This window comes from Columba livia, chromosome 5, assembly GCF_036013475.1.
Source record: "Columba livia isolate bColLiv1 breed racing homer chromosome 5, bColLiv1.pat.W.v2, whole genome shotgun sequence".
Classification (NCBI taxonomy): domain Eukaryota; kingdom Metazoa; phylum Chordata; class Aves; order Columbiformes; family Columbidae; genus Columba; species Columba livia.
Window position 1 is genome coordinate 51,709,069 of NC_088606.1, and position 27,513 is coordinate 51,736,581.

General features: G+C 41.7%; 1 protein-coding gene across 25 annotated transcripts in view; it reads left to right on the top strand.

Moving 5' to 3' along the window:
• Window positions 1-27,074, top strand: part of BRSK2 (BR serine/threonine kinase 2) — a 318,684-nt gene extending 291,610 nt beyond the window's left edge. For 9 of the 25 annotated variants that reach the window (XM_065065095.1, XM_065065089.1, XM_065065090.1 and 6 more), the window contains 4 exons: window positions 1,012-1,135; window positions 2,892-3,072; window positions 3,718-3,807; window positions 24,463-27,074. In XM_065065095.1, the coding sequence (XP_064921167.1) occupies window positions 1,012-1,135; window positions 2,892-3,072; window positions 3,718-3,807; window positions 24,463-24,482 (415 nt within the window). In that variant the 3' untranslated portion in view covers window positions 24,483-27,074. Of the gene's footprint in view, window positions 1-1,011; window positions 1,136-2,891; window positions 3,073-3,717; window positions 3,808-12,178; window positions 12,227-23,752 lie in introns of all 25 variants that reach the window. The other 16 variants (XM_065065075.1, XM_065065084.1, XM_065065086.1 and 13 more) reach the window with 9 other exon arrangements.
• Window positions 27,075-27,513: the final 439 nt, after the last annotated feature.

The following is a 27,513-nucleotide window of genomic DNA, read 5'->3' on the forward strand; positions in this document are numbered from 1 at the left end:
TTCCCTGGGTTTAGGGTGGTCCAGCAATTGTTTGGCTGGATCTCATAGCTGACAGCATCTTCTGTTCCCTGAAAACCTCACCTGTCAGAGGTGCTACCTTCAAGTGCTGGGTGGTAACATTCATGTCCCTGCATTTTTCCTTTAGCCTGTTTAACTTAAAAGGAAATGTCAAAAAAGTGCATTGAGATGGTGAAATAATAAACAAAATCAAACATTTGCTGATTTGATCAGCGATTTTATTTTATTGTTAAACCACCATCTAATGCTGAAAGTACCTGTGAAGTTGGACTGCTGTCAGTAGAAAGCCTGAACTGTGTTTTGCATGGTGTTGATATCTTCTCTCTTAGTACTGAAAATTCTTTCCTCTGTAGGATGGCAGGAGTTCACTCACTATATAGACACCCTAAATGGGACTAATGAATGGGACAGTCTTTGTCCTGACCCTCTGAGTAGGAATGGATATCGCTCACTGACTCATTAGAGGTCCAGTTAAACGTACTACTTGGTTTAAAAAGCAGGATCCTGTGATTGTACTTTCCAACAAGACACCTTCAGAATAGAAACTTTCAAAGTCCTAGAACAACAAAGGCGTTGAAATCAAGTGGGAAGGGACTTAAATCCCTGTGTTACCAGCATCTGCATAGTGTCACAAGAAGCGGAGAGGACCCTGGAGGCAAACCAGAAGTGTGTCCACTGGTTTATATGTACTTTATATATGCAGTATTAAGTATATTGCCTCAGTGAAAATAATTACCATTGATCCTAATTTTTCTTTGTTGGTCACACATGCTGCCAGACTAACACTGTGTGGTCCATCATTTTAATGGTTTTCAATAAGTGAAATGTTGTTTTGGAAGTTCTCTGACAGTTTTCCACTTACTAATACGATCACATCTGGAGTGTTACCAAAACTTCCTTGTGTGGTTTTTTACATTCTTTTTCTAGCTGAGGGTATGTAAGAAATAGTGCTCAATATTCTAAACTCTCTCTTTTGTTTTTTAATCGTATCAGGCTTGCCAAAAAATCCTGGTTTGGTAACTTCATCAACCTGGAGAAAGAAGAACAGATTTTTGTGGTCATTAAGGACAAGCCACTAAGCTCCATTAAGGCTGATATTGTCCATGCTTTCCTCTCGGTAAGTCACGCCAGCTACCATCTGGAGGCATCACTCACTGGGCATTTCCAGGACTCCTTGTGCCATGTGTTACTGGGCACAGTCTCTCCTCCTCCAAATGCATCCTCTGTGGATTTAATGTATATGGCATGTTGGTTCAGGCTCTCACTGGATTCTGTATTTCTAACTGTAGGTAATACTCTCAAAGGTGAGAAAATATTTCAGCCTTATTGGCAGGGTCTCCAGGTTGCCAATGCCAGGAATATCACTGCAGATAGAGCACTCTGCTGGTGTGGTATCAAGATGATGATTTGCTGCTTTGTCAAACTAACCTTACAGTCACCATCTGGGCATCAGATTTGGTCTCCCACTGGTGGATATGCCCTCCAGCACTTTAGTCGGACAAAAATCCTGTCTCACATCTGCATTTGTTACTTTAGATCTCCTCTTCAATGCTGTGTGGCAGAAAGAAGGGTAATTTCCTCTGGTGACCAAAGAATCAGTTGTTGCAGACGTGGTTTATTTACAATGTAGGAAAGCAGAGGGAAATTGTAATTTTTTACCTGTAGAAAGTTGTTATTCCTTCTGTCTAGAAGTACCAGTGATGAAAAAGTCAGCACAGTTAAGTTAATTTGAGAGATTTTTCAATTCAAGGTGGTTGACAACATAATTAGACTTTTTTTTTTTTTTTATTTCAATAGAACTAAGAGAAGGAGACTTTATTTCTTATATCCTCGTTGAATTGATACTGTTCTCCACAAAATACTGCACTCTTTAGTCTCTATGATGCTGCAATGAATTTCTTCAAAAAAAGCCAGCCATAATCCTTTTAACTGTACAGGCATACAAGGAGCAAGTACAGTATATTAGCATGCATCAGACACTGGTATCCATCTCAGATTGCTTTGGAACAGTCGTGTTACTATGCTCATCTTCATTTTTCCTCCTAAATTAGAGGCCAGATTTCCAGGTGTTTTTTGGTGGGATTTTTGTTGTTTTTTATTTTTAACCTGGTCCTTTATGGAGTAATAAATAGTATGTGACTATGATAATTTTTGGCAGGAACTGTGAAGCGTAACTTGTAGAAAATTAGGCAGTTATTAAATGCTGCCACAGGTTTGAAGATACAGGTATTGGATGATACCAGAAAGATTCTCAAAGTTCTTTTATGTTTTGATAGGAGTTGTGGTTTGGGTAATTTATTTGCAGACACACTTGCCCTGTGAATCTCCCAAGCACTTGTCTAAGTCTCTGCTCTGTGTCCTGATTGTCTGTGTGATATCATAGAATCACTAAACAGTTGAGGCTGGAAAGAACTTCAGGGGGTCTCCTGCTCAAAACAGGACCAGCTATGAGATCAGACCATGCTACTCAGGTGGTTTTTTATATCCAGTCGTATATTTCACTCATTTTTCTGCCTCCTTCCTTAATATCAGCAAAAAGGCATTTCTCAAAACTGGTAGATGAGTAACAAAATAAAGACTGAGTGTATGAAGTTGTGTAATGTATAAATTTATAAGCATGCTGAGTATTCCACCAATATTCAACCTTTAAATTGAGGTCAGTTCTGTAAGGTTCAGTGCATTCTTCTGCGACACCAAGCAACCTGCATTCTGACTGATTTCACGAGAACACTCTGTACATTACAAATTCAAGTCCGGAAGTAAATCCAGCATATCTTATCCACTCTGGAAATGTATATTGTTCTAAAGCAAATTCTGCAATTTTATTCCCTTTGTGCTCCGGTTCTATTATCTCCTCTACTGACATGTTTCAGATCCCAAGCCTCAGTCACAGTGTCATCTCACAGACAAGTTTCCGTGCAGAGTATAAGTCCACAGGAGGTCCTGCTGTCTTCCAGAAGCCAGTGAAGTTTCAGGTGGACATAACATACACAGAAGGGGGAGAGGCACAGAAAGAGAACGGGATCTATTCTGTCACTTTCACACTCTTATCAGGTAACCATGGCAAAGCTGTACAATGGGTGCAAGCTGGCTTTATCTTTGCTGATATAGAGGCCTGCAAAGAGAGCTCTGCCAGGGGAAAGAATATAACTGTCTTGACCTCAGGGGAAAATTCAAACATGAGCAAACACTGTGAACAAAAATGGTGTTGGTAGAAATGCTGGGAGGGAAAGAGATTCCCAAAGAGGTGAAGCTGCCACCACCATGGTTAGTGCTAAAATGGCTGCTGTATTCATCAGAAGCATCTCCCTGTACTCCTCTTGTTTCACCCGGAGGTCTCAGTGTCTCAGCTGGGCACTGCGAGGCCACTGGTTTATTCCTTCTGGCAGAAACAAGCAATCTCCCTTTTCCTCTGGGTAGCCACATGCCCACCACAGGGGTTAAAGCAGACAAACAAGGACCCCAGAAGCCATCCTTCCTCTTGTTAAGTCCAGCAGACCACAGTCCCTATTAATGTGGGGACTACGTAACAGTTCCTCAAAGCCATGCCTTCAGTTGAGGGACAGATACACTGTTGGTACACTCCTGGGGACAAGACTGAAGGGAAGATGCTTGTGATCCTTCCCCTTCAGCCTGGGCTGTATGAGACTTTGGCTTCTGCCCACCTCACTGCCATTTGTGCCTCTTCTGTCTTCACAGGTCCAAGCCGTCGTTTTAAGAGGGTAGTAGAAACCATTCAGGCACAGTTGTTAAGCACACATGACCAACCTTCAGTGCAGCAGTTATCAGGTAAGTAGATTCTACTGTTGAGCACCTTGCTTCAGCAGGGACAGGAAGGTGAATGCCTCTCACTACCAGGAGGCTGAGGGAGGCCATCCCTCTGATTACAGCAAGAAATGAGTTCCATTCAGACAGAGCAGTAACTCCCCGCACCCACCCCGCTCCTCCCTCTCTCATTTCCACTGCAGTGCTCCCAGCGTATTCCCCAGTTAAACAGCTTCTGCCCTCCTCCCACCCAAAGAGCCATTTGCCCACTTCTCCATCAACAGCTGCATCATCAATAGATCTTCCAGATTTTCTCTGGCTCCAAAATCTCCCAGAACAGGCAGATGCGCTAGATGATACCTGATTTTCAAACCCCTCAGGCATGCTTTAGGATCATCCAGTTTCAGAGGGTCCCAGAGCAAAGTTGAGGCTACTTTTAGCTTAGCCATTAACAGCAGCATTTTCAGGTATCAGGTGGCTAATAGTTTCCAGTAATGTAGTCAAATTCGTGGCCCAGTAGTGTGGTAGCACAGATCATATACTAAGGTTCTGAAAAAGCTATATTTTATCTATTTTTAAAGTAAATTTCAATTCCTCAAGGGAGTAAAGAAGGCCTTATGTCTGTGACCCTGTGCAATGACATCAGTCTGCATTTGCAGGCAGCCTGAACTGATAATACAGAATCTGGCTTCATCCCACTACTACATACCAAGTGTTGACTCTGAACACTGGTGGTGACATACACACACACAAAAATATCAGTCTTAACTCTTCTGTCATTTAAAAGGACAGAGCAAAGGAAGAAGGTGAAAATTTAAAACTTTAGGTAGGTTAGGTATTGGGAATGCTTCAAAGAAGGAAAAATGGGGAGAAGCAGGAAGAATGTGGAGATACGGGGAAGAAATAGGAGCAAGTCAGAGAGCAGAGGTTGCAGGAAGAAAACAAAGAAGCAGGAGGAGTGGGAAGAATTTTCCCATTGTATGATGTTGAAAATATCATACATAAGAGCCAAATTCTATGCTTAACCTTTGTGTGAACCAGCCAAGACAAAAGTGGAGGAATGAAGTTGGCATTACCTCCTACAGTTAAATCCCAGATGTCCTTGACTCATTGCACATATGGGTTAAATCCTTCTGGTCTAACAGCTGAAGATAAAATAACTCCATCTAGAAGAGCGTATGCTCACTACATGACAGAGAAGTATGCTTAATTCAGGAAATACTGTTTTCCACTTTGCTTTTGCCCTCCAGCATTGTCTGACCTTCTGCATGCTGGATTGCAAGAGTGCCCAGCACATCCGTTATTCTGTTAGGAAACAGGAAAGGTAAGAATACTAGAATTAGGGTCAATTCAGGTTTTTGCTATCTGGACTTTTGAAATTAAATCAAACTCCAGGAAGCAGCCAGAATTTCCGCTTGGGAAATGCTGGGGCCAAGTGAGATTGAGGGGAATTAGATAGAAAAGCATTCTTTGAATCTAGTTCATATTACCCTGGCTGCATGAACAATGTTCAAGCATTCCTTATTTCATAGGGAAAGAAGTGTACCCTGACTTTCTGGTGAGGAAAAAACTGCTGAAAAGCAAATAACAGGGTGATCTCTCTTAACTTCTTCAACCTAGTATGTGCTAGCTACTGAGGCTCTCTAGAAAGACTTGGGTCCTGTTCCACACTTGCGTGTGAAGCAGGATATCTCCCTAAGAAAATCATATTATAACAGGAATAAAAACCATTCATCTGACTAAGGCTCAGGGAGATGTTTGGGGCAAACTGTGCTGTGAGAAATGTATCTGACTTGCAGTTTTGCTCTGGTTCTGGAATGGAGAGATCATATTACAGACACAGCATCTCGTTCTACTGCTTAAAGCTACATGAGAGCATGTTGTTCTAGGAGGTAAAATCCAGCCTGATCTTGAACACTAGAGTGGAATGGATAACTCCACATGGAGCAAAATCAAAATGAATGGTCTCTTGAAACTTAAAAATGAGAATTCTCTTGGCATAGGAGTTATCCAGGCAAGTCAGCTCACAAGAGACAGGGTGCCAAACTGTCCTGTACCGTATCACCTGACCTGATCAGGAATATGCAAGTCTCTTGAAAAAGAAAGAAGTAATTCAACCTGAAAAAAATAGGTTGGAGCAGACTACAAAGATAAGAGAAAAGGAAGGGTAAAAGTGATTGTTACTAAGATGAGACAACCTGTGCATCAAAGTAGGGGTGCCCTGTGTTTCACATCCCCAGCCAGTGAGAGAGGAAGCGGAGATAAAGGGACAGCAGGAGTTCACATTCAGCACCTTGTTTAGCTGGGTGTCTGCGGTTGGGAAGATGAGTGCAAGAACTTCCTAGAAATTGCTGTGGAATTACTCAGCATTTCTTAATGGAAACAGGCAAATTCTTCTCTGTTTCTCTTCTTCTCCCATGTTCCCAGCCCTGAACACCTCACAGGAATTGTGGTGGTTGGACTTTGGTTCAGGTTCATGGTTTGAGGATACTCTGTAGGCAGTCCACTGCTGCAACAGAGCAAGTTCACAGTTCACTTTGACTTTCCTCCTCTGTGGCTCTGAGGATGCTGCTGGCTCTAACCAGCAATACTGGCCCAGCACTGCAGATTTTCCTAGCTCATTGTGTGCAGACATATCCTCTGTGCTGTTTTCTCCCTGCCTTTTAGTTTAGATTCCAGTACAGGTGGGATGATGAAAGCCATCTGTGAAAGGTGCACGCATGTGACGTGAGACCTATGTAAGGTCTCACTTATGCATATAAAGAAGATTCACTTATACATAAGAAGATTCAATGAACACAGTATAAAGCAGAACAGCAAGACCAAATAAGCATATGGCACTGATAGTCATTCTCTCTCCTGCCGCTCTTTGATCTGTTATGCAGCATGCCAGCCCGCTAAGCCGGCTTGCCTGGGTTTCAGAACACGCTTTCCTCTTTCTCATTTCCTTCAGCTCACAACAGTGTTTGTAGATGTCACGTTGCCCATGCATCTGTGTGTGTGTGTGTGAGCCTGATATGTATCTGATTTAGGCAGATGTGTTTCTGTGTCACACCTGAGCACCTTATAATCTCCCTTCCCCCTGGGTATCTCTCCATTCACTTCTAGTTTTCCTTCCTAAGACTGGTCATGCTTATTTCTTCTGACATACTCTGAAGCAGGAAAATAGTTTCCTTCCCTTACCTGAATAAGTATATAAATAAATAAAATCTATCCAAAAACCTAATGTAATACTGTAAAACTGCTGTTCAGTTGGCCAAATTTAGTGAAACATATTAGCTTTCTACCTTAGTGTTTCAAAACATTAAATCCGCTGTGGTATAACTGCGAAGACGATACCATGTCTACGGACTCATGACTGGCATAGAACAAGTAGCTAGAGATTGATTGTTCATTTTTTCTTCCCAATGAAAGAACTAAAGGCTGTCAGATGAAACTAGTGGAAGCCAAAAAATGTTGAGAGGTGTGTCTTCATGTAATTTAAGACCTGTGGAACTCCTTGCTGAAGGAGGTTCTGAATGCAAGGAGCTTGCAGATGCTCATCTTCCCCTGAGAACTTCTTACTCACAAGGAGGCTGGACAACTCCTTGGAAGAGAAATCTTCATGAGGATGGCTAAGCAGAGAAACCACAGCAGCCTCAGGAAGTCTCTAATCTGAAAGTGGTGAGAGAGTGAGGTAGTGTTAGGAGGATGTGTTCTGGACGCTTGGCCTGCTGTTACACTCCTGCATATCTATGTGTGGCTGCTGATGGAGGCAGGGCAGTGAATGGTTTTGGCCTTTGATCTGAACCAGAATAGCTGTCCATGTGCTTTTGTTAGTGGTGTCGCAAAATCCATTAAACCCAGTGAGGCTATGGGAGGATGGTCCCTTTTGGATCAAGAGTATCTCTGCCTGTGAGGGCAGCCAGCCTTGTCTTTCATCCACGTATGGCTCCATCCAGGAGCCTTATCCTCACAATCTCTACTTAGGTAATCCCTGGGCAGGACTGCCCTTTGGTGGGATAAAAGGATCTCTCTCCATGGATGAAAATGTCTCAGATTTTTGCCTTTGTTTTGGCCCAATACTCTTTCAATTAAATCATAATCTGTTTTCCTCTGATGCCTTTGCACAAAAGAGTAATAGAAACAGCTGGTGAATAGTGACATGCAAAAACCATCTGTGATCATCCACAGGGTATCAGTTTTTATTTCCCTAATATTATCTGGCCTCTTTGGGCTTTGGTTTTAAGTGTGGGATGCTGCATATTCTTATCTTTTCCCATTTTCCCGGGTTCTGGGCAATCAACAATGCTGAAATGACCTATAGAACTTCTTTGTAATAGGTTTTCTGCTTCTTTATTATACTTATTGGCTCCATGTCGATTTTAACCATTGGCATCTCAAAGTTCAGAGCATCTCAGTGTTGCTGCTGGAAATGCCTTTCAGCAGCATAAATACATATTCAGAGACAATGTCCAGCTTCAAAATAAGGCAGTGCAAAGTCTTGCTTATTGTGCGTATCTTCTGTATATGCACCTAAGCTCTCTTATCCTGCTGGTGTACATCTCAAAAAGCAAAACTTTTTCATGTGACTCAGAAAACTTCGCTAGAGTATTGATCTGTGCATTCTGGGTGTTCATCTTTGTAGCTAACAAGAGCTGTAGGTTGACTAATTTGATACAAAAAATTAGTAAGAAAATTAGTTTCCAAATGTGTGAAGGATTTTATCATCAGGACAGAAGAGGGAGTAAGAAGCAAATGAAGTGCTTTGCAAGGTAAACTTTTGGTTGCAAACTCAAAACAGGGCTATGCAAATGCCAGTTTAGAATAGGACTGCAAGTCAGTTTTATTTGGGGCTCATCCAGGTCCCAGGTTTATCTCGTTTCCTGCATTCTTGTGCAATCCTTTATGTCTTACTGCTCTTGTAGTGTCTGGAGCAGTCACTTCATCTTGCTGTCATGGTTCCCACCTACAAAAAGTAATGCCTGGTTGGACTGGCAGAGCACTTTCTTTTTGCTGAACAGCTTTAGTATTGTTGCTGAACAGAATTCATTAAAATTAACTCAGTAGTTCTGAAATAAAGCATGTGGAAAAAAGTCCAAGCTCTCCAGAGTTTTTATAGGAGAACAGTGCATTTCAAATAAGCACTCAGACACAGGGGAATTTCAATCTAAATGATATCTGCCATAGACCAGAGGAGCTGGTGGCTCCCTCGACATCATCTCCCTTAATGGAAATGTTTGTTGGGGACTATGAGCCTCTGCAGGAGATACTCGGTGCTTTCTAGCCCTGGTTTTGGAGATCTCAGAGGAGCAGCTGTTTGGGTGAGATTTCCTGGGCTGGGACAAGTCTCAGTCTCAGAGATATTAGAAGCATCACAAACTAGGCAGCTTGATTGAGAAATTTATGTAGGAAGGAAAATTAAGAAAGAAAATTTGGCAGAACACTAGCATTTTTTAATGGATTCAGAGGTTTCTGGCCTTTTGAAGGGAGGTCTTATTTTAACCAGAGCATTTGTGATCTGAACTGGGTGTCATTTATGAAAGTGTCTTGGTCAAATCCAAGGTGTGACTAGCCAGCAGTCTCTATGATATAAGGAATTGCCTTATCATCAGAAGGATTGAGATCTGACACTGCCACTATGCTTTAATTAAAAAATTAAATAACAGACATTAAAAATGCAGTTACATGACCCATCAGTGCTCCTCAGACAGCTAAAGGCCTTTAGACCCAGCCTCACATAATGCCTGGATCTCACAGTCACTGGGTTATGGATTATTATCCATGAGCAGAAGCTGACTGCCAAGAATCTGCGGCTTTCTAATTAGAATGAAAATTCTGCTTTAAAATGATGAAATGTTTTATCACGTAGAGCGTTTACTAAAGCAGATGTTACAATGTGATGGAAATGAAAGAAGTATAAAAGTAATTATTATAACAGAGAAACTGAAGGCATATTAACTCTGTTAGTCTTTCAAGCGGTATGATCTATTGTTTCTGGTGTGCTCATGTTTGCTATACCTTAGGAATGGGGGAAATGCAACCTGATCATGATTTTTTCCATGGTCTTATATTTCAAAAACAGGTTTGTGGTTTTCCCTATCCATCAAAACCAATTCTATAACCTGCAAATTTACTCTCACTATCAAAATGGGGTACAGAATCCAAGATGTTATGCTGTCAAAAAGCCTGTGTTACAACCCTGTTTTCCTGAGCTGTCAGTTTGTATTCTGATCACAAAATTAATGCATGTAGACCTGTTACACAATTAGCTTTAAATTAAATACTAAGAAGAGCTATGCTGACTGCAGGTGACTTTGAAAAAAAGACAGTATTCTGAAGTATCAAGTTAAGGAGATGTTATTATTTTCAATATGTTAAAATAACAAGAAAGCAGAAATACCAATTTCAGGAGAATCTTGGTAAACCAGGCACAAGGTTTACCTACTCTGACGCTATCCAGATACTACCTTTTTGGTTTCCAGACTGCTAGTGTGTGGCCAGTCAGTCGGGATACACTCGAGGGGAAAGTTCCGAGTGTTAGAAGTGAGAGTCAGAAGCAATTTTGCAGCTGTATTTGAGACTTTCCTTGCTCTTACATGTTTTTTCAAAGCATAAGTTCTGCTAATGGTTGGGTGAATGCTCTGAGCTCTGCCACTATAGACCTCTATTTCACTGCATTACAACAAGGTTGTGTAATGTTGTGTGTGTTGAGTCAACTGTGGTTGACTCAGAGGGGGCTGGGCTGGAACTAAAATGCATGAGCCCACAAACATTTCCAAGTTATTAAAGAAAAAAGTGATACAAACTCATTACTGTGGCTTCTGGTCATTGGCTCAGTCAGCAGCTGTAGGCGGTTCTTAAACCTGTTACGCATCTTCAGGGGGAAATGTATTTTGGGAGCTTAATCTGCTTTCGCTCAGTCAGACTAGCCAAAGAATTTCAAAGGCAGGTAAATTCCTGGCCTCTCTGACACCTCTGGTACCTTGTTCCAGTTCTTGAATCCTCTCTTCTTGTTCAGCTCCTTCCTTTTTCCCCTTTGCCTTTCTCAGTCTTGTGTCTTTCTGAGAGACCTTCCATGGGCGTTATCTCTCATTCACCAATGCCAGCCTGTCTCTAACCTTGAGGTTGGAAAGCATAGAACTGCTGCTGAGATGCTTTGAGCAGTGTCACTGGACCAAGCACCTGCCCCCTCTACTGCACACTTTCTCAGAGGATCTATGCAGCACAGGCTTGGCTGCATCAGAAAATGCATATATCCATGCTCTTCCAGCATGGGTTCATCTTACCCAAGCATATCCAGTACCCCTTCCCTCTTTCTCTAATTTTATTTTCTCAGTATTTAAGGGGAGGAATACTGAGAAATTTTCCTTCTCTCTCTCCTGCAGACTCTTCAGCAGATAGGGAGTAGTTAGAGCTTCCTAGCAGTTAGGGATTTTCAGCTTATGTGTGCGTGTTTCTAAGAAGCCTACTACTTGAATATCCAAGTATTCATCAAGAGGCCAGGCAAGAGGAGAAATGAGACTGAGCTGTGTGCTTTCACTGTTAACCACTTGCTCAGCAGCCAGTGCTCCACATTGCCCAGCACTCATGGATACAATTATTTAAATCCCAAATGCAAGGGAATCCTGGCTGACAGCAGCAGATCTGGCTTGCCAGCAGGTTCCACATGGAAGTATCCATCAGGGCTGGTCCTTTCTGCTTTAAAGCTGACATGTACAGTTCCTTCTGCTTATTACACCTGAGCAAGAAGCACTCAGAGGCTGTGGCAATGGGAGCTATACACAAAGTGGACAGTTATGTCTTAGAGCCAGATTCTGCCACCCTTTCCAGAAGTATTGCCTGTGAATAGTGACATTGAAAGCAAGACAAGTGAGAGACTACATGTGAATGAGAGAGGCAGAGTTATATTGAGGACATGGACATTATCCTTTGGTATCTAAAAGGTGTTTTTTAACCTCTGTAAGTAGCCTTTACATTTCATGTCTAACAGCGCACTGCTGCATTTCCTCCCTCTCTCCAGGTTTTTGATGTGCATAGACCGGCTGGCTGGTTATCTTGTGACTGTTGCAGGCTAACTTGCTAAGCTGGCCAGGTGAAACAATGTATTCAAGGCTTTTAGTTTGCTAATGTAGTAGCAGAATATTTCCCACATCTCCTAAACACCTATCACTATGATAAAGAGGTGAGTGGAAGCAGCAGGACGGGACACAGCATCCACTCTCAGTCACAGGGCCAGGTTTGCGCTGGCATACAGTGGGTGGCAGAATTTGGTCTGGGTTGTGCAAAGACCAAGATGTGTATGTTTCCTGCTTCAGGTAATAATGTGCTAAGTTACTACTTTATGCACAGAGGTATGGAAACCTTTTTTTTATGTTTTTCCCTCCCTCCTTCCTCTTTCCCTTCTATGATCCAGACACCACTAACTGTATGGAGTTGATGACTGGCAGACTTTCCAAATGTGGTAAGAACTTCCTTCCCTTCTGCCTTTTCTCCTTCCCCAGCCCCTGCTGAGCAACATAATAATGCGCCGTCCTGTCCCTTCCACCTGTTCCCCTTCCCTATCCCTGCTCTCCCACACTCTTTTCAAGACTACTCACTGTGTAACAGCTCACCGTGTCTTTCACTTACCTGGTGGACACACGCATATACCCCTTTTTCTGTTCCTCCCCATCCATGCACAGATGCACAGGCTTCACCACGGCTTTTCCCTCATAGCACAAGTGTGTAGTGATGCACTTGAGATTCCCTCCCTCACTGTAATGCAGGCCAGTGATTTTCTTTTTTTTTTTCTGTTTTGTTGTTTTGGTTTAGTTTTTTTTTTCTCTTTTGTTTACTTGCTGCCTTTGATTCATGATTCTTCAGTCCCTTTTCTGCAGTGAAGCTGAATGCTGCCCTGCTAGCTGCTGTCTCCTTTGGTTTCCTGCTATTTATTGAGACAAGATTGCTATGTTATTTAATTCCCTTTTTCATCCACTCGCTTCTTCCCCAGGTATCCTTGGGGTAAGACCCATTTAAATCTTCTGTAAGACACACTGCATATTAGCTAGTGTAAATTGCCATAGTTCAAGTCTGGTCTTGGTGAAGGATGTTGCGTCTCTAGCTGGAGGAGTAGTGAACCTACTGAAGATCCAGAATTTTGCTAGGAATGAGAAAAATAAAAATAAGAAGTTTCTGCAAAACTTGCAGCTCAACTTGCTTATGGTTCCATGAATTTTGTCTAACTTTTCCCTTTCCTTCCCTGCCCTCTATGCACATATGGACTGTATTCTTTCTTTTATTACCTGTGCCCCTACTGACTTCTCCAAATACGGTAGTGGAAATATCCAAATACTATGAAAGATGTTTTTGTCTTATTACTTACATCTTGTACAGTAAGGTTCTGTACAAGATAACTCTGTTCTCTTTAGATTTCCTTTCTGGTATCTAGGTTGAATTCAGATATCTCTTGTTAAAGGGATGTGAGGAAGTGATCACTGAGCTAGTACCACTATCCAGCTGGACCAGAGACTCCTGTGTCATCTCTTTATAAACTGAAGAAAGTTGTTCTGGAGTTGTCATAGAATCTGTAACAACAAAGGAAGATTGTGACGGTGGAGATAATATTAGGTTTATGCGTGTGTGAATGAGGCAAAATTTGGCCTGCTTCCTGTATGTCAGATGAAATCTTTCCCTTAAATTGCAGCTTTGCTGGTGAGAGATTTTCCTTTACTCTGAAAGACGTTCCTTTGATTCCTTACTTGAGTTTTCTGGCTTGTACCATTTCTGCTCTCCTCAAGAAGACTCATTTAAGTTGTAGGCAGAGCTCCAGCTTGTTCTTGAAGGCATCAGGTGGCAAATCCCTCTTCTCCCTCAAGCCTTCATTTCTTGCCTGGATCAGGCATTCACATCATATGAAAATATTGAAATGCTGATTGTATTGATGACTTGCAAGTCAATTGAGCTATACAGATAACAAACCAATACTCTGTGTTCTCTAGATATAGAGCATTACTGCTCACCCCCAGTTCAGGCAGGTCCTCCAGCTGTCATGGTATCAGGAGCAATCCAACAAGAGACGAAGAGGACAAGGCAAAAGCCAGCAGGGTGACTATTTTGTGGCAGCTACAGCACGGACAGAGCACATACTGGTCTCCAGAGAAGAGAGAGGATGGGCTATGGGGGTTTAATACAGCTGCTTCCTTTAAATCATGTTCTTGTTGGTGTGCTCACACACAACATAAGCACTGGTGGCTGCACCATGCTGAATTCCACCCTCTAATATGAGTGGAGAGCTAGTTCATGTGCAAGAGAGCTCACCCACAATTTAGACAGGGGAGTAAAAAGGAATGATGCCACCATTTAGCCTGTTACTGGCAAACTATCCTCTATGACTTTGAGGACAGGGAACCCTCTATAAAGTTAACACAATGTTTATCTAGTAACGACAAATAGTGTAAGAAAAGCTATACTATGTGTTTTTTTGATCTCACCATTGTTCCATATTCAGAGAGTGAGCACAGGGGGTCATTTTTGCCAAAGCGTTAACACTGGAGCAGAGAGAGATAATCAGATTCTTTATGCCTGGCTCAGCCATGTGAAAGCTCTGGTTGGAATGAAGAATACCTTTACACCCACTAGAAACTATCAAGTGTTGTAATTAACAGCAAGGCAAATTTATCCAGTCCTTTAAATTTATCTCGTTTTCTGCTAGCAGTGATCACCAGCCTGAGAAGTGATTTTGCATTTATCTGTTGGCATTGAAAAATAACGTTGAACAGCAGAGGTGTGTCATAGGAACTGCCAATATCCAGATGACGTAACAACTGCTGTATCAACCATACCTGTACACACTAGAAAAATGCTGCCAACTCCTAATATTTCACAATAGAAAAAAATAATTTAGCTCATAATAAAGTTGAAATGCACATTGGGGTGCCATATTTTGTTTTGTGTTTCGACCTATTTCATCAGGGGAATGGGCATTTCTGTTGTCAGAAAGACTAAACTGATTTCCATGAAGTCTTTCGTATCTGTTTATAAGATTAAATTTACCTTGTGAAAATGAAAACCTTTATATTTGAAATGCAGCTGTAACCTGAAAACTGCTTGTACAAGTGATACCTTCCAACTTAGCTGCTCTGTTCTTTTTATATATATATAGAGCCAAATCAGTTTAGTGACAAATAAGCTTTACCACTTTATGTGCTGCCATTAAGCCTTACAAAATCAACACAGCTCTAAAAGAACAAGCTGGATTCTGTTTATTTTGAGGCAGGACTGAGAGAACTGTTTACTACGATCTAATCTGGTATTTATGTCTGTCTCACTGATAGACAGACACTGATCTCACAGGTTGTATAATTGACAGTGTGGTTTTAATAGGTTCTTCAGGGCCTTTATATTAAAAAATAAAATCAAGATAATACACAAACTGGAAGGCCCTCCAGGTTCCACCACAAAGCTGGGAATTAGAGAGCAAGTATTCTGAGCACATTAGATCTGGAGTCATTGATACACACCACACAGAAGCCCACAGTGTCATTTCAGTAGTCCTTGTTCAGAAAAGGGTCTATCTTTACAAACTTTAATGACTTTAAGTCCTCTAAATAGTGAGCTGAGAATTTCTTTGGGTGCTTGACTCAGTAGTACATCTGATGTATAGCCTTTGATGGCTCCCCTTCCCAGCCATCCTCAGTCTTTTTGAGTCCTCAGTAATTACATTTTGCCAAGATTCTGGCTGCTGGCAGAAAGCTCTGAAAAGCCTGCCTTATTCCTGACTGTATCTTCTGAGAAACCCTTACCAGGGAGCCTGTAAACCTTCCAGTCTCCACACTGCAGCTGTCTGGGGCTGAATTTTGTTTCCAAGTAGAGCAATCTTTGCTTGTTGCTTTCCATCCCTCATGACTCTCAGGAAAGTCTTCAGTTATATCAGTGGCGCTTCATGGAATGGGGTGATGATAAGAGGAGGAAAAGATGAGTATGTACAACTAGTGCAGCTCCAGACAAATGGTGTGATCATGTTAGGCACTGCACAAACATAAGCTCCTGAAAAGTCTTAGGCCATAACCCTGTGACAAAAGGCTGGCCAAAAGACCTCGTGTTTATTCTTGAACATCCTGTGTTGCTGCTTACAATTCAAAACCTTGATTCCTGGCACCAAAGTTAAACAAAAAGCCCTACTGATCCTTGTGTGTACCAGTGGCTATCACCAAAATGATCTGATCAAAGCAGAAGGACAGCAAATCCACTTACTTTTCATATCTTTCCAGTGTATCTCACTCAAATCTCCTGCTTCCAGTGTTTAGGACTCGACATAGCTCCATATTCAGAGCTGTCTGACCTTGTCTGACACGGCCAATCATCCTTTGTGCACACAGAGCAGCTGCACTGCAGTAAAGGCTTCTCTTCATAGCTCTTTGCAGTCACAGCTTGATTCATGCAGACGTGAGCCCATGCCAACAGCATCCCAAGCTACTTGAGAAACTAGGAGACTCTGTTGTTTAAAAATGGCTACATCACATTTGGGTTGCAGTTGCAGCATGTAGCTTTGTAAGTACTAATGTAGAGACTGTTGGTGTTACTAGCAGCAGCAAATATCTGGATTTGTTGTTCTTGGAAATGATCCTGATCTGTATTGGCATTAATTAGAGTAATCCTTCTTCTCATGAAGTAGCTATTTTATAATAATAAAATAGGTTGGTGATTTGCATTCATGAAGTCATAACTGGAACACTGATGCTGAAACATGCAGAAAAAAAAATGTATGCTGCCCTCCCAGCTGAAAGGCTCTTCTAACCACTGTCACAATGTGAGGTAGTCAGAACAACAATTTTTTATTAGCATTTCTGAAAAATGTGCTGGCTACTGGTCTTTCTGAGCATGGCTGATTCTTCTGTCTAAATTGCAACCCAAATGAAAGAGAAGAGGAAGAAGACCCACCTGAAAGATCACATACTCATTCATAATGAGTAGATCACAGTAAGTAAGATAAATCAGATTCTCCAAGGAGTTCAAGGCAGGTCTCCCAGTTATCCTTTCTCGTTCTCCTAGTATCCTTTGTTGTCCAAATGGATGGCTGATTCTCCGCACACTGTAGTCATCTCCATTCCAGTGTTGTGTTGGGGAGATATTTCTTTTCCCATTTATGACTCATGTTTTTGCACTATAGAACAAAGTAGCAACAAAACTGGCAATTTGACACCTATGGCTACATTTTTACTATCCAGTAAAAGATCTTTTCTCTTTCTCTGTAATAATATCTAATGAAGAAAACACAGATATCTCTTTCTTAATTAAGATCACACTACTTTATTTATGGCAGGGAGTGCTTCAGGATACTCCATGTGAGTATTTGCTTCTGTACTAAGCTAAATTTGAGATGGCCTCCCCAGAAGATTAAATCATATTTCGAAGGTACTGATTCAGAGGAAATGAGGAGGCAACATTTCACCAGCGTACACAGGTCGTTTCTCTTCTTAGGAACAGATCAGAGAACTTAAAACCCATAAGATCATACTTGTACATCCATCTGACAGGAAAGGACAAAATTTTATTATTAAGTGCCAATAGATTTCTGACAAAAATTGTAACAAAGCAGCAGAAGTCTCTAAGAGAATGAGTAGCAGCAGTACTGTCATCTGCTGTGGTTTTGTGAGTGTAGGTCGTCAGCTTCCCTTCTCAGCACACATCTTTGTAAAAGGACAGTCAGATACAAAAAATTATTGAGCTGAGTCCTTTACCAGCCAATTTGCCAGAACAGCATGATTCCACAACAGAATCTGTCGTCTCTTCATCTCACCACTATCCTTGCCTGCTCTTTCAGTGCCACCAGCTGTCCAAACGAATGTATGATTCCTTCCTCTCCATCATCATGTCTCCTTTTTTGAATGTTTTTTGGTGGTACTGGATTGCCAGAGCTATTCATCAGTAATGGACACATTTGTTTTCTAATTAATTACTCATGTCTTAGCTCTGCAGAAGGTAGCAGCAAGGGAATATGCCTCATCTATTTGGGTCTTTGCTGCGTGAGTTCACCATTCTCTAACTCATTAGGCAAGAGCTACCTCTCTTAGTTACATTGTCTGTGACAGAAGAGCCTGAACTGGATCTCAGCTTCTGTGTGTGTGTGTGTGTGTGTGTATGAGAAATCTGAGAGAGAAAATGTGCAAAATAGAGGCAGAATGGCCATCTGGATGCATCTGGCTAGTCACAAATACTGGGCCACTCTGCTGCAGAGGAGATGGGATGTTTTAGGGGATTAAGAACAAGGATGGGTTATAGAGCATTTAAATGTCAGATTGGTTGTTCAGATCTGCCCAGGTGTGTAGGGATTGAAAATTCCTACCTTCTGCTGGTAGCACAGACACCTGTGAAAACAGTGTGAGTAATCTGATTCATTCCTACCAGCAGTCTGTTTCTGCAAACACTGTTTTCAGCTGGAATTTTTACTGGCAGAGTCTAAGGACTCTGAAAAATAAGCTCTGTTCTTGCCTTCGAAAGTCACCTTTCCCAGTTGCAATTCAGGTGACCTGCTAAGAAATTAGAGTTGTTTTGTGGACTGTCTCCATTTTCTGGTCCTAAACTGAACTGAAGTAAAAAGAACTATCCCATTAGGTAACTAACTGGGGAGAGCGTGGACAATGGGAAAGCTTGTTCTGGTCAGTCTGTTGTGGCTATTCATAAATGCATTAAAAACCACATCCATGTCTCTTGAAATGTTTTCCTATATTTTTAGACAAGTACTAGTCTTGGGATTTCTGCAGTTTCTTCGTCTCACTTCAGGTGGCCTGGGATGGGTTCTGTGTGATGGCCTCCAGCAAAGCATAGTAACGGCCTTTCTGTCACCCTTCTCCAGTCTAGAGGGAAGCCTCATACATTCAGCCATTAAATGAGAAAAAAGTTCTTTCTGTAGCCTACTTCAGTACTTGGTGAGCTTGTTGAGGCATCTCTCTGGTTTATATTTGCACAGTGCCTAGGCTAGGGGCTCTTTAGTCTGTAGCAAGACCCCAATATAATATCGCAACTAAGCAAAGAGGAATAGGCTGCTCTTATTGTTCTGTCATCCCTTTCACTGCATATATCTTGGAGCAGGTTCTATAATTCAAGTGTTCTGTTTTCCAAGGCAGAAGGGACTCTGCCAACCAAAACCAAGCAAACAGGCAAAAAATGCCTACTCTTAACAGAGAGGCCTTGAACTCTGTCAAAGTAGTAAAATGGGTTTGAAAGAGAATGGATTATCACCCATCAAGGGAGTTTTTAAATGTTTTATGTGAAACAAGTTGGAGTTTTGTTACATGATTCACTGAAACCATAGCTGCTATTGAAATACAGAGCAAGCTAGGGATGAAAAAGACAAGAGGTTAAAGAGAAAGGAATAAGTATAGGAAGAAAATGTTAGTAGCAGAGGCAGGTGGAAGACAGTCAGAAAGGTTGTGAAAGCACTAAGGGAAGGAATATGGGAAGTCAGGTTGACAAACGGTGTCTGTTTCCAGTGGAGACCTGTCTTTCCCCGTTCAGTTTCTCCCAAAGCCTCTAAAAATGAAGAAGCCCACAATTTCTCAGGCTACACAGAAAGGAAAGGCAAAGGATAATCCCACAGATGGCATATTTGTTTTGTGCAACTTTGTGTTCAGCACCACAAGGATTAGTGCATTAAAAATACATAGACTTGAGAGAGATGGTTTCACAGGAGAAGGAAGTGCCTCAGGGTTTGATTCCATTAAGTCAATGGGAATGTTGCTATTTGCTTCAATAAAAACAGGACCAAGTCCCTATCTGTCTGTCTTAAAATGTTACAAAACAGCAGGCTCTAATCAGTGACTGAAGCCTCCAAGCTTGTCCTGAAGCTGCTTGTTCACCACCTCCTGTTATTTTCCATGGAGGACTTCGCAAGGTCAGAGCAGGGTCTTTGCAAGGTGCATCCTTTCCTGGTGTCACTTCTTGTGCCTGGAGTGAATAAACTCATTTTCACTTTCCTCTCTTACCTGGGTGCTCCCCTTCCACTTTGCTTCTAAAGCCTGTGACACCACTGGGACCAGGTCAATGTCAGGCAGATTTCCTAAGAACAGCAGAAGAAATACTGAGGACCGTGAGGATTGATACAAGCCACCTGCCCAGCTTCCTTTTACATTTTTCTGTCTCCAGCCCCGTTTCTTCCTTTCAGTTCCCGTTGTATTCAAATGCATTCAGTTTTTACTTCTTCTGTGATATTTGGCTGTGACAGTGCTGCACACAAGTGCAACAAACCAGTGCCTTCTCCATAAATCTATTTCTCTAGCTTCCCTTCAATACATGACCCTTTCATAAGCTTCAGTGCTTGTTTTCAAACCCATTCCCCTTCCCCATACAGCTCCTTAGTCTAACTCAAAAATGCACATATCCATCTCCTCCTAACTGATGTAAACCCAATGCTCTGAACCTCCCCTCCTGCCTCTGATCCTTTTGACAGCTTCTCACCCTTGCTACCCTTCACGCCTTCTTTGCTCTGTGTTGATGAACATTTGCTCTCAAGGGGAAAGAAGACCTTAGTTACAGATGCATGAAATACCAGGGAAGTTTTGAAGAATCAGTGAGCCAAACCTTCATCCCTGTTCAGAGGAAATGAGTTGTGATCTCACTTTCTGAAATAAGAGAGGGAGCCTTTTTGAGGCCACCAGCTGGACTTAGAGGTGTAAGAGCCTATCACACATTTTGCACTGAATGATAGGAGTGGAAGATTGCTGAAAAAGCTATTCTAATCCATCATCACTTGCATTTTCAAGTCTTGTTTTACTGGATATATAAGCCCAAAGGGAACGGAGAACTAAGAGGAGCAACATCACACACCATTTTCATGCTTCCGGCATAGCTGACCCATGTTTACATATCTCCAGAGAAAACAGTGAGGATGCTTTATCTATCCAAAGACCAGCCCAAGAGTGGGCTAACAAGCTGTCATGTAGACAACAGTGCAGTGATTGTCTGCATTTCTTGGTGTAGGATCAGTTCTTTCTTGACTGTGGGATAGGAGAGCATTATTACCTAATATTAATTACAAGTCCAGATACTACAAAAGGCAAAGGAAGGAAAGGGTTAGTGAAATGGCCTATTTTATTTTTCAGTAGCTCTCTTTAAACATCCCTAAGGACTTCTTACCTTCCATTAAAATTTTACCTGAAAATGCTGATTGTAAGGGATCCACTAGTTATACAGGCAAAGAAAAGCAGACTGTTAAATACTTTTGCGGCAATAAATCTCCAGGCACTTGAAAGCTGGTAGGGCATGGGGAGGAAAAAGGGTGGACAAAACAGGGGCTGCATATCTTAATATGATGATAAAAATCCTGTATCAGGACTCAGCAAATACAAGATATATAATTTTTAAAATGCTTTATTGCTCCTTTCTTGCAAGTTGTGCTTTTGTCTACTGTTCCTGTCTATGTGAAAACAAAAAACTTCCCTAATTCCTGCAGAGCCCTGCTTACTCTGCCCTCTTCTTTCCCTCTAAGCTTGTTAAATAAACTGCTCAGCTGAATTACTAGAGATATTCCCCTGCCCTTTTCTCCCAACCTAGCAGTCTTTCCCACTCCAGTGTTTTTTTCAGTGCTCTTTTTCATTCTCTCTGCTGACTCCATTTGCTTACGAAGATGAGGGGTCCAAAGCCACATAAGAACCAGATCTGCCCACATTCCTGCATTCAAGGCTGAGTGTTTACTTTCCTTTTTTTCTTTCTTTTAATTGAAAAAGAGTATCCACGTAAATGAAGTAGAAAGTAGTCTGAGCAGATAGAAATGACTCTGAGCAGAGCATGTGCCCGCAAACCTAGAACCTTTCCTCAGGGAAATCTCTGAAATAGAAGTCATTTGCATGCATGTGGAAGGAAGCAGGTGGAGCTCACAGAGATCTAACCCCGAAACAACTGAGAGTTTGGTAGCCCTTCTCAGCCAGAAATCAAGATACGTGCTTTGCCTGGCTGTTTGTTTGGGCCCATTTGCAGGGCATCAGTCAGTCAGGTGAATGATGCCCTTCCGAAAACTAACAGCCATTTGCTTGTGACAATGGTGTAACTGAATGCGCAGCCAGAACTAGGGCCAGCAGTAAGCTAACCACACAGCGGCAAGTAGAGGAAGACAATGAATTAATTAGATTAATACGATCAAGATACTTCACTGCATATGCCAGCCATTTGATTTTTCTCAGTACCTGTTAATATGCAGAGGAAAGCAGCAACTACCTGGTTAGCATGGGGCAGAAAAAAATGAGTAACACATTCAGTTTTGCAGGGCAAAAATACTATATACTTCCTCTTTCTTTGTATAAGAGCAGCTGATATCTGTGTAGCATTTTCCATTAGAGAATAAGAAAGCACTCAAGCTCTTCAGACAAGTTACCATGCACTGAAAGATGTACCTGCTGTAGTAACTGGTTTGCTTATGTTTGTAATAAAAATGAAGGGAAATACAAATTACCAAGCCACCAGTATCCACCAACTGTGGATAAATGGCAATCTCTGCTATGAATAAACCCCTTTGCTCCCAACTGAGTGTTGCCATCTCGAGGATGAAAGGTTCCACTCCTCACAGCATACCACAGCACTGGAAGGCAGTTACAAGGAGCCTATTTCCTTCTGGGAACTGGAGAATGAACTTACTTAGGTGGGATATAAATTATTTGAATTTGTTAGAACAAGGAGCGAACAGTCCAAATATTGAGAAAAGCATCATGGGGTTTTAATGATCATGAACAGGCATCAGCTCCATGGTGTAAGATAAACACCTTAAATATCCATGTTCAAAGAGCTCAGTGTGACCGCTCCAATGTCTGATCAGGATTAACGCCCCAGTCAAAGAATATGAAGAGGGACTAGAAATGCTCCCAGAAGGCTACCTTTCCAGCAGTAGCTGGTCCCTTTCCCTTGGTAGCAGCCTGGAGCCTTTCCTCTGACACAGGACTGGACTAACAGCATACAGCCCTGCTGCCTGGAGGTCCAAATGGCGGGAATGATGGCATTCCCGTGCACAGTGCCCAACCCATGCTAATACTGCAACCTGTTCTAGCGGCTGGCTTAATGAGATACTTCTCTACTAGTACGCAACCCTACCCCTCTCTTTAGCTCCTAACTCCACTGGAGTGAATGTCAGTGTCATGGAGGGTATATTGTAGAGAGACCATAAATTCAGGGCGATGAGGACGTAGTTCTTGATACTGGTAGGTCCCAGAAATAGTTAAATGCATAACAGCCTGCTTCCACAATGCATTCAGCATCTTCCTTTTCAGGTGCTGCTGTAAAAAGGATCTGAAGGTGCTTAGAAGCTTGCAAGTACAGGCCACAGACCACACATGCAGGTGGCAATGCTCGTGTCAGCCATAGCTCATTTTTTCAAATGCTGTTTCCCTTGGAGCACTCAGGTGCTTCAGGCTTAGTGACTGAAAGGTGAGCAATGAGATAGAAAGAAATGAAATGCAAGCAAGAAAGCCTGATGCCCCATGTATTCAGAGAGCTTAGGCAAGGCTGCAAAAACATTAATTGACTACCACATACAAATACCCTGTGTTTGTAACATTGCCAATAAGATGGGATGTGCCCGTATCCAGCATTACAGTCACTGACGTTTCAGTGCGGAGTGGCCAACTGACTCCAGGTGATAGACTGAACTATTTCAGCTACACGGCACAGTGTCCTCCTGCTAGTTCAGACACCTCCCTACTCAGGAGAAAACTAGGTACTTCCCCCAGGTGCTTTATGCTCCCTGCCTCTTTATTTCTGTAGGTGTCACATCCTAAACACTCTTCCTCTTCCTGCTCATTGTCTTCATCCCCCACACACCCCCACGCACGTGGCTCTGGATCTCCTCATCATGTTCTTCTCGTTAAAAACCCCATTGTTCATTTGTTTGTTTGTTCTCTCTCTTTCTCTTCTCTTTTTCTCTCTCTTTCCCTCTACCTTTTTTTTTTTTTTTTTTACTTTATTTCTTTCTTTCTTCCTTTCTTCCTTTCTTTCTTTTTTTGTCTCCTCTGTTTTGTGTACCCAGGCAGCCCATTGAGTAACTTCTTTGACGTAATTAAACAACTTTTTTCAGACGAGAAGAACGGGCAGGTGAGCCACCCCCCCGGCACGCCAACCAAGCATAGCGCAAACAGCAAGCGGAGCGATTCCGGTTCTAATGACTATGGGTCTAGAGGAGACAATAAGTACCCTGCTGGCAAAGACAAGGCAAAGATGGTCTCATCAGTCGGCCTACAAGACCAACCTTAAATAAACACATAAAAAAATAAATAACTTAGAAAAAACAAAAACAAAAGAGCAAGAAAGAATGAAAGAATATTCCTTAGCAAGCTAGCCTCTAAACTAGAAGGATGTATATACCTTGCCACAACAGTACAAAACTGTCTATAGACAAATTTTGTATGAAGGAATGACTGTATATATATACATATATATATTTATATATGATATATAATATATATCTCAGAAACAAACACAAAAACAAATGAATGAACAAATGAAAAGAAAAGAAAGAAAAGAAAAGGTAGCACAGATGACAAACCCAGTTCACCAGATCTTGGGTTGTGGTTTTTTCAATTGTTTTTTTTTTTTCCTCCCTTTTTTTGAATGTTTTGCTTTTTTTCTCCTTCCTGATTTTTTGGGTTTTTTTGTTTGTTTTCTTTTGTTTTGTTTCTTGTTCCGTTCATGCTCTCTCTGTGTTTCTGACGACACCACTTGTTTCCGCTCTGCTACCAGGAATTATCCCGAAAAGTTAACATGTCAGCCACGGCTTCACCTTCTGTGCTCTGCGGACACTTGCTGACGGAAGGCAACCGATGTAGACTGTCCAAGGACCAGTCCTGTTTGAGGTTCCCAGCCTCCCCTCTCCCTTCAGGAAGTGGGTTTCTCCCCCACTTCTCCCCAAACACCTCCCCAATGCACGCCATTTTCTTTTTCCTCTTTTTCTTTTTTTGGTGCTCCACAAAAGAGATCTGCTCAGTTATGGGATTGCAGAGTCTGGGCTGAAAGGAGGTTGCAAATTGTTGGAGTGAAACCTTTACCCTTGGCAACTTCTGTCCATGCAGGTGAACTCAGCCTGGATGGGGAGGGTGTGGGGAAGGAGATGGGGTAGCGGAAGCACAGTGATTCACGAATCCAGAGCGCATTCTCATCAGAAACCAGGCAGGAGCAACTCAAAATTAAGCATTAACCAAGACAATATTGGGGAGCTTCATCATGGGATTTTCTTAACCTTCTTTTTCTCCCCACCACCTTTTCCTTTTATTTTGCCCCCTTTTTTTATATATACATGTATATATGTGTGTATATTTATATATAAACATGCATACATACATATATATACAAAATAATTGTTTTGGTTTTTTTTTTATACGGTATCATTTTGCTTTTTGACCTGCTGGAAGGGGAAAGGAGTAAACTTAGGAGGGAGAGGGGGTTCAATGAATAAACACGTAGAAACAAAACATTGAAACTTAGGGAAAAGGCAACTTCTGGTAGCAAAGAAGAGGGACAAAACTCTGCCAAGGACTGTCTCTCCCGCCACCAGGCACAGTTGCCGCTGCTGCTACTGCTGCTCCTCCTCCAACACCTTCCTCCCCACCCATCAGCTCCCTGCCACTGTGCCACCGCGCTGGGACCTTCTTCGACCAGCTGGATCCTCCACCACACCCTGCATTTAGAGGCAATTGTTGTGTTTTGCTAGTGCTGCATTGATATCAGTATTATTATTTCTTTAAGTTATCAGTTTCATTTGTTGGCTTGGGTGATTCGTTTCTTAAAAAAAAAAAAAAAAAAAAAGAAAAAAAAAGGAAAAAAGAAAAAAAAAAGAAGATGAAGAAGAGGAAGAAAAGAGACTTATCTTGTGTTTTATCTCCTGTGTGTGTGTGTGTGCAAATCACTGGCACTTAGTTCATCGGAGCAAGACAAGGTGGAGTCAGGGCAATGGGAGACTTAATCACAAAGCTACTGTAAACTTTAAAAATTACTGCAAGATATTTTTATAAAGTTTTTGTTTTGTTGTTTTTTTTTTTGTTTGTTTGTTTTTGTTTTTTGAAGGGGAGGGGGGTGGGATTGGGTGGATGGGGACCATTTTTTTTGTGTTTCAGTTATTAGGTCTTGGTTATTTATATATACATATATATATTTAAAAATAAGCTGTTAGATATATCTTCTGTTTAATAACTGTGTAGAGGCAACATTGATTCTTATTTATTTTGGGGAGGAGGGGGGAAAAAGACACAGAAACCCCATAAGTGTTCATCTTGTGACTTTGAGAAAGAAGAATCGCCAGCTTTTTTCCTCCTCCTCAAGAGTTATGTGACCAAGTGTAACTTATTCTGGCCCAAGCTCAAAGGTTAAACAAACAAAAAAATCATGGTTTTACGTGTGGAAGACAAAACACAGTAAGAAGTACTTCTTGACTGAAATTTTAAGAATGTAGGCTTAGCATTAGTGTTCAGCTCTTTTATGACCTTCGATTGCTGCTCGTTGGGTTCCTATGGGTGTATGTTGTATCGCAGGATTATTTTTTTTTAATGATAATGTTGGATGAGTTCTTTTTTTGTTGTTGTTGTCGTTGTTGGTTTGTTTTTTTAATCATTTTCCCCCTTCTTGGACCAGTTTTACTTGTACATAGGTTTGAAGATTAAAAAGAATTTTTAAAGACACAACTGGGGCAAAGACCTTTGACTTTTGCCCTGTTTCCCCATTCCCCCAAATGGGATGGATTTATTTTATGTTTTTGTTTTATTTATTTATTTATTTTCCCTATTCTTAAACTTTTCTCTCTCGTATTGCTGTGTGCATGTCAGACACCAGGGGGTGATGGCTGGGGAGGGGGGGAGGCAAGGGTGCAGGAGAGGGGGGCAGTTTTAATTGCATGACATTGCTGTAAATTAGTCTCTTTTGCTTTTGTTGTCTTTCCTGCCTCCGCCCTCTCTCTACTTCTCCTCCGAGCTCCCCTCCCATCACCCCCGTCCTTCTTTTCCCTCTTTTCTGTTCCCTTGTGTATAGATTTTGATGCTTCTGTTACACTGTACCTCTACAAAAGGCTGGGATTTCAATACAAAATAATAATAATAATTTAAAAATACCTATATCAGCAAAACCATGTGGTACAAGCAGGAAGGGGATTACTTACACAAGATATAAGAATAAATGAAAGCAATACCTCTTGTTATCCTTCCTATTTTGTACTTTGAAGACACACGCGCGCACACACACATATACAGACACAAACTGACATTATTTAATGGTTTAAAATGGACAAAAAAAATCTGATGTATCCCTTGTTAAATAACTGTGAGCAACTTTAGTTCAAAAACCAATAAATTCATTCAGTAAAGATACTAGCTGTTGAGTGTCCTGTTTATGTCCCTGAAAACTAACTTCTCACCAGTGCCAGACCGAGTAAGAACGGTATCTCCCCAGTTTTCGACACCGAAGGAGCTGAAGATGGCCAGCACATAGGGCCACGTCCTTCTGGCCAAGGAATTAACGTCGTCACCTCACAGCACTGGGGTCCGTAGTGCTGTCCCCAGCGTGCTGCCCCCTCACAGCACAGACTCGCCACGTGTGGGCAAAGAGCAAGGACAGCTCAACCCTGCAGGCCTGGTTTTCCACAGCAAAGTGTTTAAAAATATTAATCCAAATTACAGAGAAATAACACAGCCCCTAGATCTGGTCTGGATGGAAACCACGGTACCAAAAACTGTTGCTGCTTGTGATCATTCTTATCTCTAACCTGAGCTTCTCACATTGCTTCCAGATTTAGCATAGGAAGGATCT